The sequence below is a fragment of the Pelobates fuscus genome, chromosome 2 (genome assembly GCF_036172605.1).
Source record: "Pelobates fuscus isolate aPelFus1 chromosome 2, aPelFus1.pri, whole genome shotgun sequence".
Lineage (NCBI taxonomy): Eukaryota > Metazoa > Chordata > Amphibia > Anura > Pelobatidae > Pelobates > Pelobates fuscus.
Genome location: NC_086318.1, coordinates 386,927,475 through 386,939,649, shown reverse-complemented (window position 1 = coordinate 386,939,649; position 12,175 = coordinate 386,927,475). Strand labels below are relative to the sequence as shown.

Sequence of the window (12,175 nt, the reverse complement as noted above, 5' to 3'; positions counted from 1 at the left end):
GTTAAACTCATGATACAAATGATAATTTCTGAAATATATAAAGAATTAATAAATAAAATTAAATGCAAGCAAATAAATATAAAATATTAGAAATACTAAGGAAAGGATAATACAAATACACATCTAATGGACACAATTAGTGGCCACATTTTAGCATGGCTTACAATGAAAAAGATAAGGCAATGTTTAAATGACTAAAACGACTATTTTTCCTTCAGGAGATGCCAGGGGGGTATCTCATTAGTGTGATTAATATGTGCTTGTCATCAGACATGATGAAGGACATTGCATAACAACATCCATTTAGTTATCCAATACCCTCCTCATATATTCATGGAGTTCTGTGTAGACAGGGCCGGTGCTAGGATTTTTAGTTACACAGGCGAAGATGCATTTTGGCGCCCCCAACTCTCATTAAAAAAAAAAAAAAAAAATGCATCTTCACCTGTGGTGTCTTTCCTCCCAAGCCACACAGGCATCATTTTTCAGTCACACAGTCAAAGTCATACAGGTACACTGTCATACAAAGACAGAAATAATCATACAGAGACATACAGACACATACAGTCAGAGACATAAAAGCAGAGATATACATGCATACAGAGACATGCAGGCATATAAAGACATACATGCATACAGAGGCATACCGTCATACAGACACATACATACAGACAGGCATACAGAAACATACATACAAAGACATTCAGGCACATACATACAGACATAAAGAAACATACATACAGAGACATACAGGCATGCAGACACATACATACATACATACAGAGGCATACCGTCATACAGACACATACATACATACAGAAACATGCATACAAAGACATACAGAGACACACACATACGTACATACAGAGACATAAAGGCATACAGTTACATACATGCATACAGAGACATACAGAAACATACGTACAAGACATACAGACACATACATACATACAGAGGCATATCGTCATACAGATACATACATACAGACAGGCTTACAGAAAAATACATACTCACACACACAAACTCACAGACACATACTCGAACACACACACACACTGACAGACACACACACACACACTCACTCACTGACAGACACACACACACACTCACTGACAGACACACACTGACAGACACACACAAACTCGAACACACACACACTGACAGACACACACACTGACATGCACACACAGTAATTAATTATCTAAATTAAATGTAAATTTCCCACCCAGCCTCCCTACCTGGAGTGCTGGCGTGGGTCTTTCATTGGTGGTCAAGTGGGGCTGCGTGGCTGACTGGATTAGGAGGTGGCGAGGGAGCTCTCTGATCTCTCTGACCGGCTCCCTCGCAGGCTGTTTTCTGATGCCGCGGGAGCCGGAATATGATGTCATATTCCGGCTCCCGCGGCATCAGCAAAAGGCGCGCGAGGGAGCCGGTCAGAGAGATCAGAGAGCTCCCTCGCCGCCTCCTCCTAATCAACTGCAGCCGCACGCCACCCAGCAGCTCCGGGGATCCAGGAGGTGACCAGGCAGGAGGGAGCACTTCCCTCCTGCCGGTCACTGGAATTTTGCACCCCCAGAGCCGGTGCGCCCTAAGGCGGCCGCCTGTGCCGCCTTATGGACGCGCCGGCCCTGTGTGTAGAGTAGGAAAATGCATCAACTTTCAGGCTGGAACAGATGTTTAGGAAAGATGCTTGGAAGGTGTAGGAATGCAAGTCATTTTGAAGACATTACAGTTTAAGCCAGGGACGTTAAACTGCAACCCACCCTCCTTGTTTCTGAACTACAACTCCCATAATAATTCTCTGACAGATATAACCAAACGTAAGCTAAACAAGTGGAGAAAAAAAATATATAATAAAAAGTTGTAAATGTAAATCATTATGTAACTCTTCATAAATTACATGGCGATGTACGTACCTGAGATTGAAGGCATGTTTAAACTTGATTCAAATTTATTTAACTGCTTGATGTAATGGTTCTGGGGCTAAGAGCTAGTCCCTGCAGGCTAAACAGTATTTACACTACTGCCTAACCAGCTGTAGGTTTCCTGGAAGCAGTCCTGCAAAGACTGCAGGAACAACATTCAGCATCTCCACCCATTAATAATCACCACAAATTACAAAACTAGAGAGAGATTATCAGGAGAGGAGGGATAATAGGGTGCATTGTATCCCTAGGAAACCAAACACAAAGTCAGCTTATTCGAAATAAAACATAACTTTTAATAAAAAGTATAATAAAAGATAAAAAGATATTAGTACAATATACAGTGCCACCGTCTTACACACCAAAAAACTGAGCTATATACATATATACAAAGTAAAAGGCTATTTGGACTAGATAATAACTACCGTAGGGGGTTATTCACTATACAGTGCCTCAATAAATGTCTGCAGGATAGCTGCATAAAGTTAGAAGGTGCCAAAATGTCCACTAGTGGGCAGGCCAAAGTAGTGACCATCTAGTCCAAAAGAGAAGGCTCTATTCACTAGGGGAACATCTACTAAACTATGTAATACTAATCGGAACCATAACTGCTATAGTACATAGGTTAAAAAAAAAAAAAGTATAGATTCATCTAACCGGCATAGATGAAAACCCCTACCAGGTATGACGTGAATGTCAATATAGAGGACAAGTTGCGTATTCCTGACAATTCAAACTTGAGTAAATAAGTGTAAGATTTGTAAGATTCATTAAAGCCTTTAAAATATTTTGACCTGCTTTTTTTTTTCTAACCCTGCATAGCAATATTATAATTTTATGGAAACCATGTTAGTTTAGCATTCATAATTTCACTGTTTGACTAAAATGCATCTCTTTTTATTGCTTGTGCTCTCTCTCTTGCAAACCTGCCACTCAGTGCCTAAGACTAGCCTGTTTTTCTTCAACCACAGTCAGTATGCTTAGCACTGTGTACAAACTATTCTTCTCATTTAATTTAAAATGAGGCATTATAATCTCATATGTGACATGCTGTATTATATGCCATGTGACCTGTATCTCATATCCGTGTCTATACGCTTATTGTATCACCATCTACAGTCTATACTTTATTGACACAGATGCTTAAACATGTTATTCTAATATACACCTCAATAAAAATATGGTTGGCAAAAAAAGGTGTGTGTCAGTGTGTATCTGAGCATGCGTGTATGTGTCAGTGTGTGTATCTGTGTGTCATGATGTATGTATCGGTCAGTACATTTGTATGTGTTAGTGTGTGTATCTTTGTGTCAGGTGTGTGTATGTGTCAGTGTGTGCATCTGTGTGTCAGTATGTTTGTTCGTGTCAGTGTGTGTATCTGTGTGTCAGTATGTTTGTTCGTGTCAGTGTGTGTATCTGTGTGTCAAGGTGTGTGTATCGGTGTATCAAGGTGTATGAATGTGTCAGTGTGTGTATCTGTTTGTATGTGTCAAGCTGTATATCAGTGTGTGTATCTGTGTGTCATGATGTATGTATCGGTCAGTATATTTGTATGTGTTAGTGTGTGTATCTTTGTGTCAGGTGTGTGTATGTTTCAGTGTGTGTATCTGTGTGTCAGTATGTTTGTTCATGTCAGTGTGTGTATGTTTCAGTGTGTGTATCTGTGTGTCAAGGTGTGTGTATTGGTGTATCAAGGTGTATGAATGTGTCAGTGTGTGTATCTGAGTTTGAGTCAGGGCCTTTGTATTTGTCAGTGTGTGTATCTCTGTGTCAGTGTATGTGTTTGTACATATTATTATGATATTTTGTCAGCGTGTATGTGTTTGTACATATTATTATGCTATTATGACATATAAAACCAAGAAATTCAGGCCTATTCAGGCCAAACCCATATAGTGATAAATAGTGTGAACAATGCTCAGATTTTGCAGTCCAAATGGTCCAGTATGCAGCTGGATGGTTTTGCCCATTTAGTATAGGATAATTCAGACTTTAGTGAATAATGCTGTGTTTACATCCAGAGTTGCAGTTTGTATCACCTACAAAGTGGTGATACTAAAGTGAAAATTCAAAATGAATTCAAAAAAGAATTTAAAATTTAAAACTGAAGTTTGAATAGCTGAGGTAAAAGCTGAAAACATTTCCAGTTCATTTATTTTGAATTTAAATTCACTGTGAAGTAACCTTCAATTCTCACTTTTGAATAACACTTGCTAGACATTCTTAAACCGAAGATTGGTAAAAAAAAAAAAAATCAATAAAAAAAATTAGCAAAACATGCACCTGTAGATGGCACTGTTAACTAATGGTTCAAACATTCTTATTGACCTGTGATAGCAAGAGGATTGTGAAAATTTTATTTTTTAAATCTGAAAATATATGCAATATGTATTGCTTGATACTAAAGCCAAGATGGCATGACAAAATGTAAGTTATGGCCATTAAACAATCAAACAGCATCCATGATTAGATTAGAGTGGTCAACTCATTTTAAGCCAATCAGTAGCTCCCAATTCATAAAAGAAGGTACATAGAGCGTCAGCTGACCGATGTGTACCGCTCTGCCTGGTTGGCTGAGATCATCAAGAAAATCAATTTCTGCCAATCCAGTGTTTCCTGTAGAATAGCTTTGGGAGGCTAAAGCATGTGCGTATCAAAATGCAATGCTGTGCCAATCAGATGATCTTTATGAGACTATCTGACAGAAATAGCTTTAGTAGCTGCATGAATCAAAGCCAGTAGAGGCATTTAAATCCTGCAATGAAAACACTGCAATTCTGCAGAATGGCAATGTTTTTACTTGCAGGGCTAACACGGACATGTCGTTCAAACACCTTGATTGAGATGAAGTGGTATGGGTGCTTATAGAGGCCCTCTAATCACTCTGGCAGCCATTTTGAGTTAATCTTCAGCTAATTAAATATTGTATTCTATTTGTTGGTGATTTTACTTGCAGAGCTTCATTTACAGAACTTGTTAATACAATTGTTTTGTGGATAACAAATCTGTCTTAAGCCAAAACAGACACACTGAAAAAAAATCTACAAATACAATATTTTGCCTAGATGTTAAATTATTACAGTTGACTGTAAAAACACCTAAATGTCACCTATAATATTAAAATGTAAGTTTCCATGGAACTGTGTGGTTTAAATATTGATATAAACATTTGGTAAAAGCCCGTTAAAAATCCCCTGAAAGGAAAACAAACAACATTGGGTAACGTATCAAAAAATATATTCAGAAATAAAAGAAACATACGCATTGTCAAAATAACTTTTTTGTCAGTTTTATAGTCAAAACGACAATTTACACAGACAATGGGAACACGCCTATATTTTTGTGCAAAAATTAGTTAAAATAAAACCTCTTATTTTTTTTTTTTTACATTCTGATATACATATTTAACAAGGTTTATGGCACCATAACCAGATTCAAATGAAAACAATAATAATTTTTTTTTTTCCTTCACCCATCTCCTGTTTTTGCACATTTCATCCTCTAGAAAAGAGGAAGCCAACAGGTAGCTCCCCAGCTGTTTTGGAAATATATTGTCCATGATGGCGTGCCCACCACAATTCGGCAAACTACATCTCTTGAGATGGCTTGCCGGTTGCAGACAGAAGTTGTGGGCCTACATCTCCCGTGATGCCTTGCAAGTCACTGGCATAGTTCTACAACAGCTTGAGAGGTACCTGTCATCCACCCCTAATTTAGAACATTCAGTTCACTCTAACAAATCTCACACTCAAAACAATATTATTGCACAATAAGCCACAAAGGGCAAGTAATGGTCAAGTTCCTTGTTGATGAAACCGTATCAACCCAAAATATAAAAATATAACTGAACACACCCATATTTAACAGTTCAATTTAATTGCCATCTTCATAGATTCTCTATGGCAGATATGAAGTAAAATCTCATTGTCTTGAGAGAATGTCTTTGACAGTTAAGGCCCATACTCTTATGCTTTTATTTGGATTTCCAATAGCAGAACTTTGCCTAGTCTATGAACCTGCACAGACCACCTATCGTAGGTTTTATTTAAGCAAGATGATCAATGTTTTCTCAAGAACTGTAAGCCTGGAACCTCTATATTATCCATTATTTCAACCTGAAAGGTATTCATTGCATCTATCCAACCTCTACCCTCAGTGTTCCATTAGTCCTGGGTATTTTTTTTTATCCAGAAAAGGATAATTTAGAGTCTTTTTTTTATTATTTTGTTCAAATAATAATTTGCTGAAAGCTTTTGCTTTTTGCACCCAAATATTTATATACACAATTTTATTTTTGCTACACTACAGTCTCTACCCCAATTAGCTTTGGTGTCAGAATCCGTGGCGTAATCCCATTATTTAGGTCCTCTTCAAATTCCAATAACTGCCCCATGAAGTTCAGATTGGGAGAAATGATTGGTCGTTTTCCTTTGACAAACTTGTAGGCATCAGTCATGGTCATTCTCGTGTGCTTCATTAGGTACGCAATCACAATAGTGGCTGAGCGCGAGACACCGGCCTGGCAATGAATAAGAAGGGCTTTTCCACACTGGTGAGCTTCCTCTATAAAAAACAAAACCATATAGTCTAATTACAGAAGAGAAAAATACTGTAATTTATCATTAAATAAAATACTGTAAATCAATTGTGATGATAACATGCCAAGTGCTAATTTAGTAAGAATATCAGGAGACTACATTTGCAACCAGGGGATCACCTTATAAAATTTACGACATGCTTTGTTCTGGTTCCATAAGTCATCCCCATCCTGATACTATCTTTCCTTGTGCCCACCAGACAAAAATTATTCCTGGTCAGAATTTTTTTTTCTGCTTTTGTATGTGCAAAGGAGAAGCTTAAATTGGGTTGTCAAAATAGATATATAGATAGATATATCAGCAATTCAGAGATTTGAGACGTTTTTCTGAGTCTTTGAGTTTTGCCTTACCAAAACTCTTTGTTTAGCATCTAGATACCCCAGCATCCTCCCCCTTCCAGGACACCTATCTTATAGACCTAGTTGAAACCTTTTGCCTTTGCTATAAGCTCCACACAATGTATCAGTTTAGTGCAAACCACTTGTTTAAAGCACACAAAAAAAAATAATCACACTAAAAATCTAACATGGCACCATGTACTAGCTAGCTAGCACTGGTTTTTATACATATTTTTTCTTGCTTTTTTTTTGTTCTCCTTAAAGGGTATTGCAATTTCAGCTTCCAATGTAACAGCTTGTAACACTGTGCTGTTGTATCGAGCAAAATAACCATTTTGTAAGCTCATTTAAAAAAAATCATTCTACAATTCTTTTAAGTGCTATTCATACACTTGTTCTAGCTGCTGAATTTTTATAACAAGACCGATTATGGCAGCTGGTCAAAAGATATTCTCCCCACAAAACATAACCTGACAATTTGTATAATGCCATTTGAAGCAGCGAGAGATTACTTTTCTTTCTCGGCCTTGTATTTCAAAAACCTTACAATTCAGGCTGGACAAATCCCTATATAATTTTGTCTAATTCTTCATTAAATAAAATGGGTTATAAAAAAAAGCAAAAACAATATATACACAACATATAATCTAAATTAAACCCAGCAGAGCTCCAAATGAACAGCTTTTAGAAAATTGAACATTGTGATCATTCTCAGCCACAAGAACATATTTGAGATATTGTCAGGTTTCTATGTAGTGTAAACATTTTGAGTGCTATTTGTTTTTCTCAATCAACTTCTATTAGAAATTAAAACATAGCAGAACCCCCTGCTTATTAAAATATAAACACTATACATGTTCTAGATCTAGACTAGACTTACAGACATTGTTTTAATGGTGCAGCTACTGGACATGAATGGATTATGAGCAAATACTGACTGAGGAACATATTGGCAAATGGGTCTGTAGTTTGGATGTTGGTAATGTTTGGATGTTGGTAAAATATAAAAAATATTAAATATACCAAATGAAACCAGCTGAAAAAAAGTGATCGAAAAAAAAATTGATAATCCGTTATGAAAATCGTTTACTCATTGTGTTACTTTTATTGTGAAAAATAAAGATTTTTATTACAAATGCACTTTGACAAAGCCCTAAGAAAAGGGCAAATGCACAGTGCTGTTTTAATTTTGTAATATCTAGCTTGGCAGGTGTATACAGAAGAGAGTGTTTACGAGATCAGCTGTTTTACATGGATAAAGGTGTTGGAACGCTTAATACAGTTTCTAGTGTTACATGGAGGGTATAAACTTGAAACCCTTGTATGAAATATTAAAATTATTAAAGAATCCATTGGAATTTCACTGATATTTCACTGACACTCCAACGCAATCTAAAGATACCATAAGACAAAGTAGGGATTCTGGTTGTAGGATTCTGTCTATGGATCGGTCTTGCGGGATCTTCCAAAGACCTCAGTGTTGAATTCTTATGCACTGAAGCGCCGGGAGCCAAAGAGGACCTGCAGTGTTAACAAGGTGTTGGCCGTGAAGGACAGCTTGAGGAAAGTAAAACTCACCTCCCCTGCACCCTACGGCCACCAGATCCACACCATATGCGAAATATGCGAAGACCTCTGAAATTGACAGTTCCATTTTAATATGGACTTTGAGATCTGCATATCAGAGAATACCAGCAGCTACACGTGTCACTTGTAGAAGGGCAGTATAAATGTATTTTTCGGATTGAGTTTACAACTGCTCCTAGTTTATGTGGATTAGATCACATGTGCAATCCAGAAATAATAGTAGTCATCATTTGAATTGTTTATATTAAAATGACTCTATAGGCACCCATCTCAATGAAGTGCTCTGAGCGTCATCTCCCTGTTGTTTTAACCCTGCAATGTCCACTGCTTTCCTGTGGGAAAACATTGGATTGGCTGAGATTATCAGTTTTCATCAAGGACGCGGGACTGGCTATGGAGGGAGCTCTGCGAAGCTGGAGACAAGGTAAATTAACTACCGTATATACTCGAGTATAAGCCGACCCGAATATAAGCCGAGGCCCCTAATTTTACCCCAAAAAACTAGGAAAACTTATTGACTCGAGTATAAGACTAGGGTGGGAAATGCAGCAGCTACTGGTACATTTCTAAATAAAAGTAGATCCTAAAAAAATTATATTAACTGAATATTTATTTACAGTGTGTGTATATAATGAATGCAGTGTGTATATGAATGCAGTGTGTGTGTATGCAGTGTGTGTGTATGCAGTGTGTGTGTATACAATGAATGAAGTGCAGTGTGTGTGTATGAGTGCAGTGTGTGTACAATGAATGCAGTGCAGTGTGTGTATGAGTGCAGTGTGTATGTATGAGTGCAGTGTGTGTGTGTGAGTGCAGTGTGTGTGAGTGCAGTGTGTGTGTATGAATGCAGTGTGTGTATGAATGCAGTGTGTATATAATGAATACAGTGCAGTGTGTGTGTATGAGTGCAGTGTGTGTGTATGAGTGCAGTGTGTGTATGTGAGTGCAGTGTGTGTGAGTGCAGTGTGTATATAATGAATGCAGTGCAGTGTGTGTATGAATGCAGTGTGTGTATGAATGCAGTGTGTGTGTGTGCAGTGTGTGTGTGCGAGTGCAGAGCATTGGTGGGGGGTGGGCATTTTATTAATTATGATTTAATTATTATTTTAATATTTTTTTTAATGTTATTTTTTTTAGGTAACTATTTTTTTTTATTTTATCATTAATTGTATTATTTTTTTTATGTTATTATTTTAATATTTATTTTATTATTATTATTTGTTTTATTATTAATATGTTTTCGTCCCCCCTCCCTGCTTGTTAGCTGGCCAGGGAGGGGGGCTCGCACTCCCTGGTGGTCCAGTGGATGGGCTGTAGGAGGGGGCTGTCAGGAAGCTGTAACTTACCTTCACAGCAGCTCCTGTCAGCTCCCTTCTCTCTTCTCCGGTGCGTGCAGCTCCCAGGTCAGCTCCCTCTGCAACTCTCGCGGAGCGTTGCCACGGTAACCCGTGGCAACGCTCTGACCCCGCGGCTCTCGCGAGAGTTGCAGAGGGAGCTGACCTGGGAGCTGCACGCACCGGAGAAGAGAGAAGGGAGCTGACAGGAGCTGCTGTGAAGGTAAGTTACAGCTTCCTGACAGCCCCCGGTCCTTGTCTGTATTATGGCAATGAAAATTGCCATAATACAGACAACTGACTCGAGTATAAGACGAGTGGGGGTTTTTCAGCACAAAAAATGTGCTGAAAAACTCGTCTTATACTCGAGTATATACGGTAACTTTTTCATCCACTTGGGAAGTGGGGGAACCGTTAACTGAACTGCTACCAATTAGTATTCCTAAAGCCATACAGTTCCTTTAAATCAGGTGAATTAGGACTATGCTTATTACTTACTAGAGTGATGGGAGTTGTTATTTGAATGAATGTGCACTATTATCTGTCTGCCCAAAGCTGATTGGACATTTTTAATTTTTTTTTTTTTTTATCTATTTTATAAACATTGAAATGTAATTAATACAATTAAGTAAGAGTGGACTAGATATTTTAGATTAAAAAAATAAATATCTGAATCGTTAATTAATTAAAACATTAATTGACTAATTAATTGATTATGAGAATAATTGTTAGTTGCAGGGCTAAATGAAACCCCTATATGAAAAGCTTGAAAGTAAATCTCAAGGGTCAGTATGTCCTCTCCTTGTAGACGATTAGTCTTTAGAGAGATATGTTATAAAGATGAGGATGGACTTGATTGACAGAACAATCAAGGCTTTTCTACTAGCGGTAGAAGGTTTAATACCCATAGGTAAAGCTAAATATCAAGGGTCAGTAAGTCCTACGATAGACTGTTCTTTGTTAGAGAGACTTTTTCTGGAAGGTTTAGTACCCAGAATTCTGCATTTGGTTCCAGTTGGAAGTTCAGCTATTTATGTTAGATCCTAAGTTCTAGAACAGATTCTAACTATAACGGTGATGCCTAGCAATCAGCACGATTTCTTGCAAGTACAGGCAATACCGGAAAACTCTAGGCTAGAGATGGAAAGTTTCGGTTTTGTTAAATTAAGTCTTGGCTAGATTTCAATGCTAAAGCCATTTTGTTAGGAAAACTGGCAAATCACTGCTTTTCAAAGTGTTATGGACAGTGTTTTTCTTTCTCCAATCTAACAGCTGATATAATATAACTTTAGCTTTCTTTATGAGCGGTTAAATGTTTTATATGTGTGAAATATTTTGTAATAAATGTATAAAAATAAAATGTTGATAAAATATTTTGAATAGACTTATGGTTAGAGAACTCGGAGAGTACCCAAGTACAGACAGAGATATATTTAATATACCCTCAGCGCCAATCAATCAATCAATAGTGCTTTTAATCCATATAATGAAAGTGGGTTTTACATTGATAAGACAAACCAGCCCAAGGCAAACACCTCAAGGTATAAACATACCAGCTACATTAATTTATGGAAATGGAAGGTTGGATTAGTATTGGGACTTTTGGAAATAGGTACATGGATTAAACTAAGGTTAGGATCAGTGTTATATAGCTACATAAGCTGCAAAAAAGACTTGCAATAATCAGATCTGGGACTCTTGGAAAAAGATAAAACTAAGGTTAAGATAAGTGTTACATAGGCTGCAAAAAGACTGGCATTCATCAAATTCAGCGTCACATCTGTTTTTGCTGTTGAACCAAAAGAAGGCAAAAAAAATAGTTTAAAGTGCTTTCCAATTTTGCAAGAAAGTAGGAAAATATTCAGAGAAGGATTAACAACAAGGCGAACCTAGGCGGCCAACTAGAGCCCAGGGATTAGACAGGAGCCCCATACGATGCTCGTAGGCAGTAGCCTAAGGTCAGAAGTCTCAGACAGGGAACTATGAATTTGCTTGGCCCCATTAACCTACCCTATGTGAAGAATCAATGGGTAGTGGGGTCAAACTGGTAATCTGCCTAGGGCCATGTGTCATTTTAATCCTTCTCGAGCTACAATGATCGATCTAATTTAAGACAAGAAAATCATTCTAAAAGACTTTAGATGAATATTAGGCCACACATCTAATGCATTGGGATTGCAGTTTGGGTAAGGTCATGGTGAGGTTGGACTAAATAAATACTCTAGGCATATAATATAGATGGTAAAATAACACAAAAACTTGCAAGACAATAAGCAGGTGTATTAATTAAGGTTACTGTTAGAAGTGAATAATTAGTAAAATAATTCAAAGTACAGAACACATAAAGAGAAAATTGGGATTCATACATACATATACCTAAACATTGTTAATAT

At 37.4% G+C, this 12,175-nt stretch overlaps 1 protein-coding gene across 2 annotated transcripts in view; it reads right to left on the bottom strand.

Annotated features, from left to right (window-relative positions):
- Window positions 1-5,189: 5,189 nt before the first annotated feature.
- The window catches only part of DUSP10 (dual specificity phosphatase 10), a 49,029-nt gene continuing 42,043 nt past the window's right edge, over window positions 5,190-12,175 (bottom strand). For both annotated transcript variants that reach the window (XM_063441427.1, XM_063441428.1), the window contains exon 4: window positions 5,190-6,488. In XM_063441427.1, coding sequence (XP_063297497.1) covers window positions 6,223-6,488 — 266 coding nt within the window. In that variant the 3' untranslated portion in view covers window positions 5,190-6,222. The remainder of the gene's footprint in view (window positions 6,489-12,175) is intronic.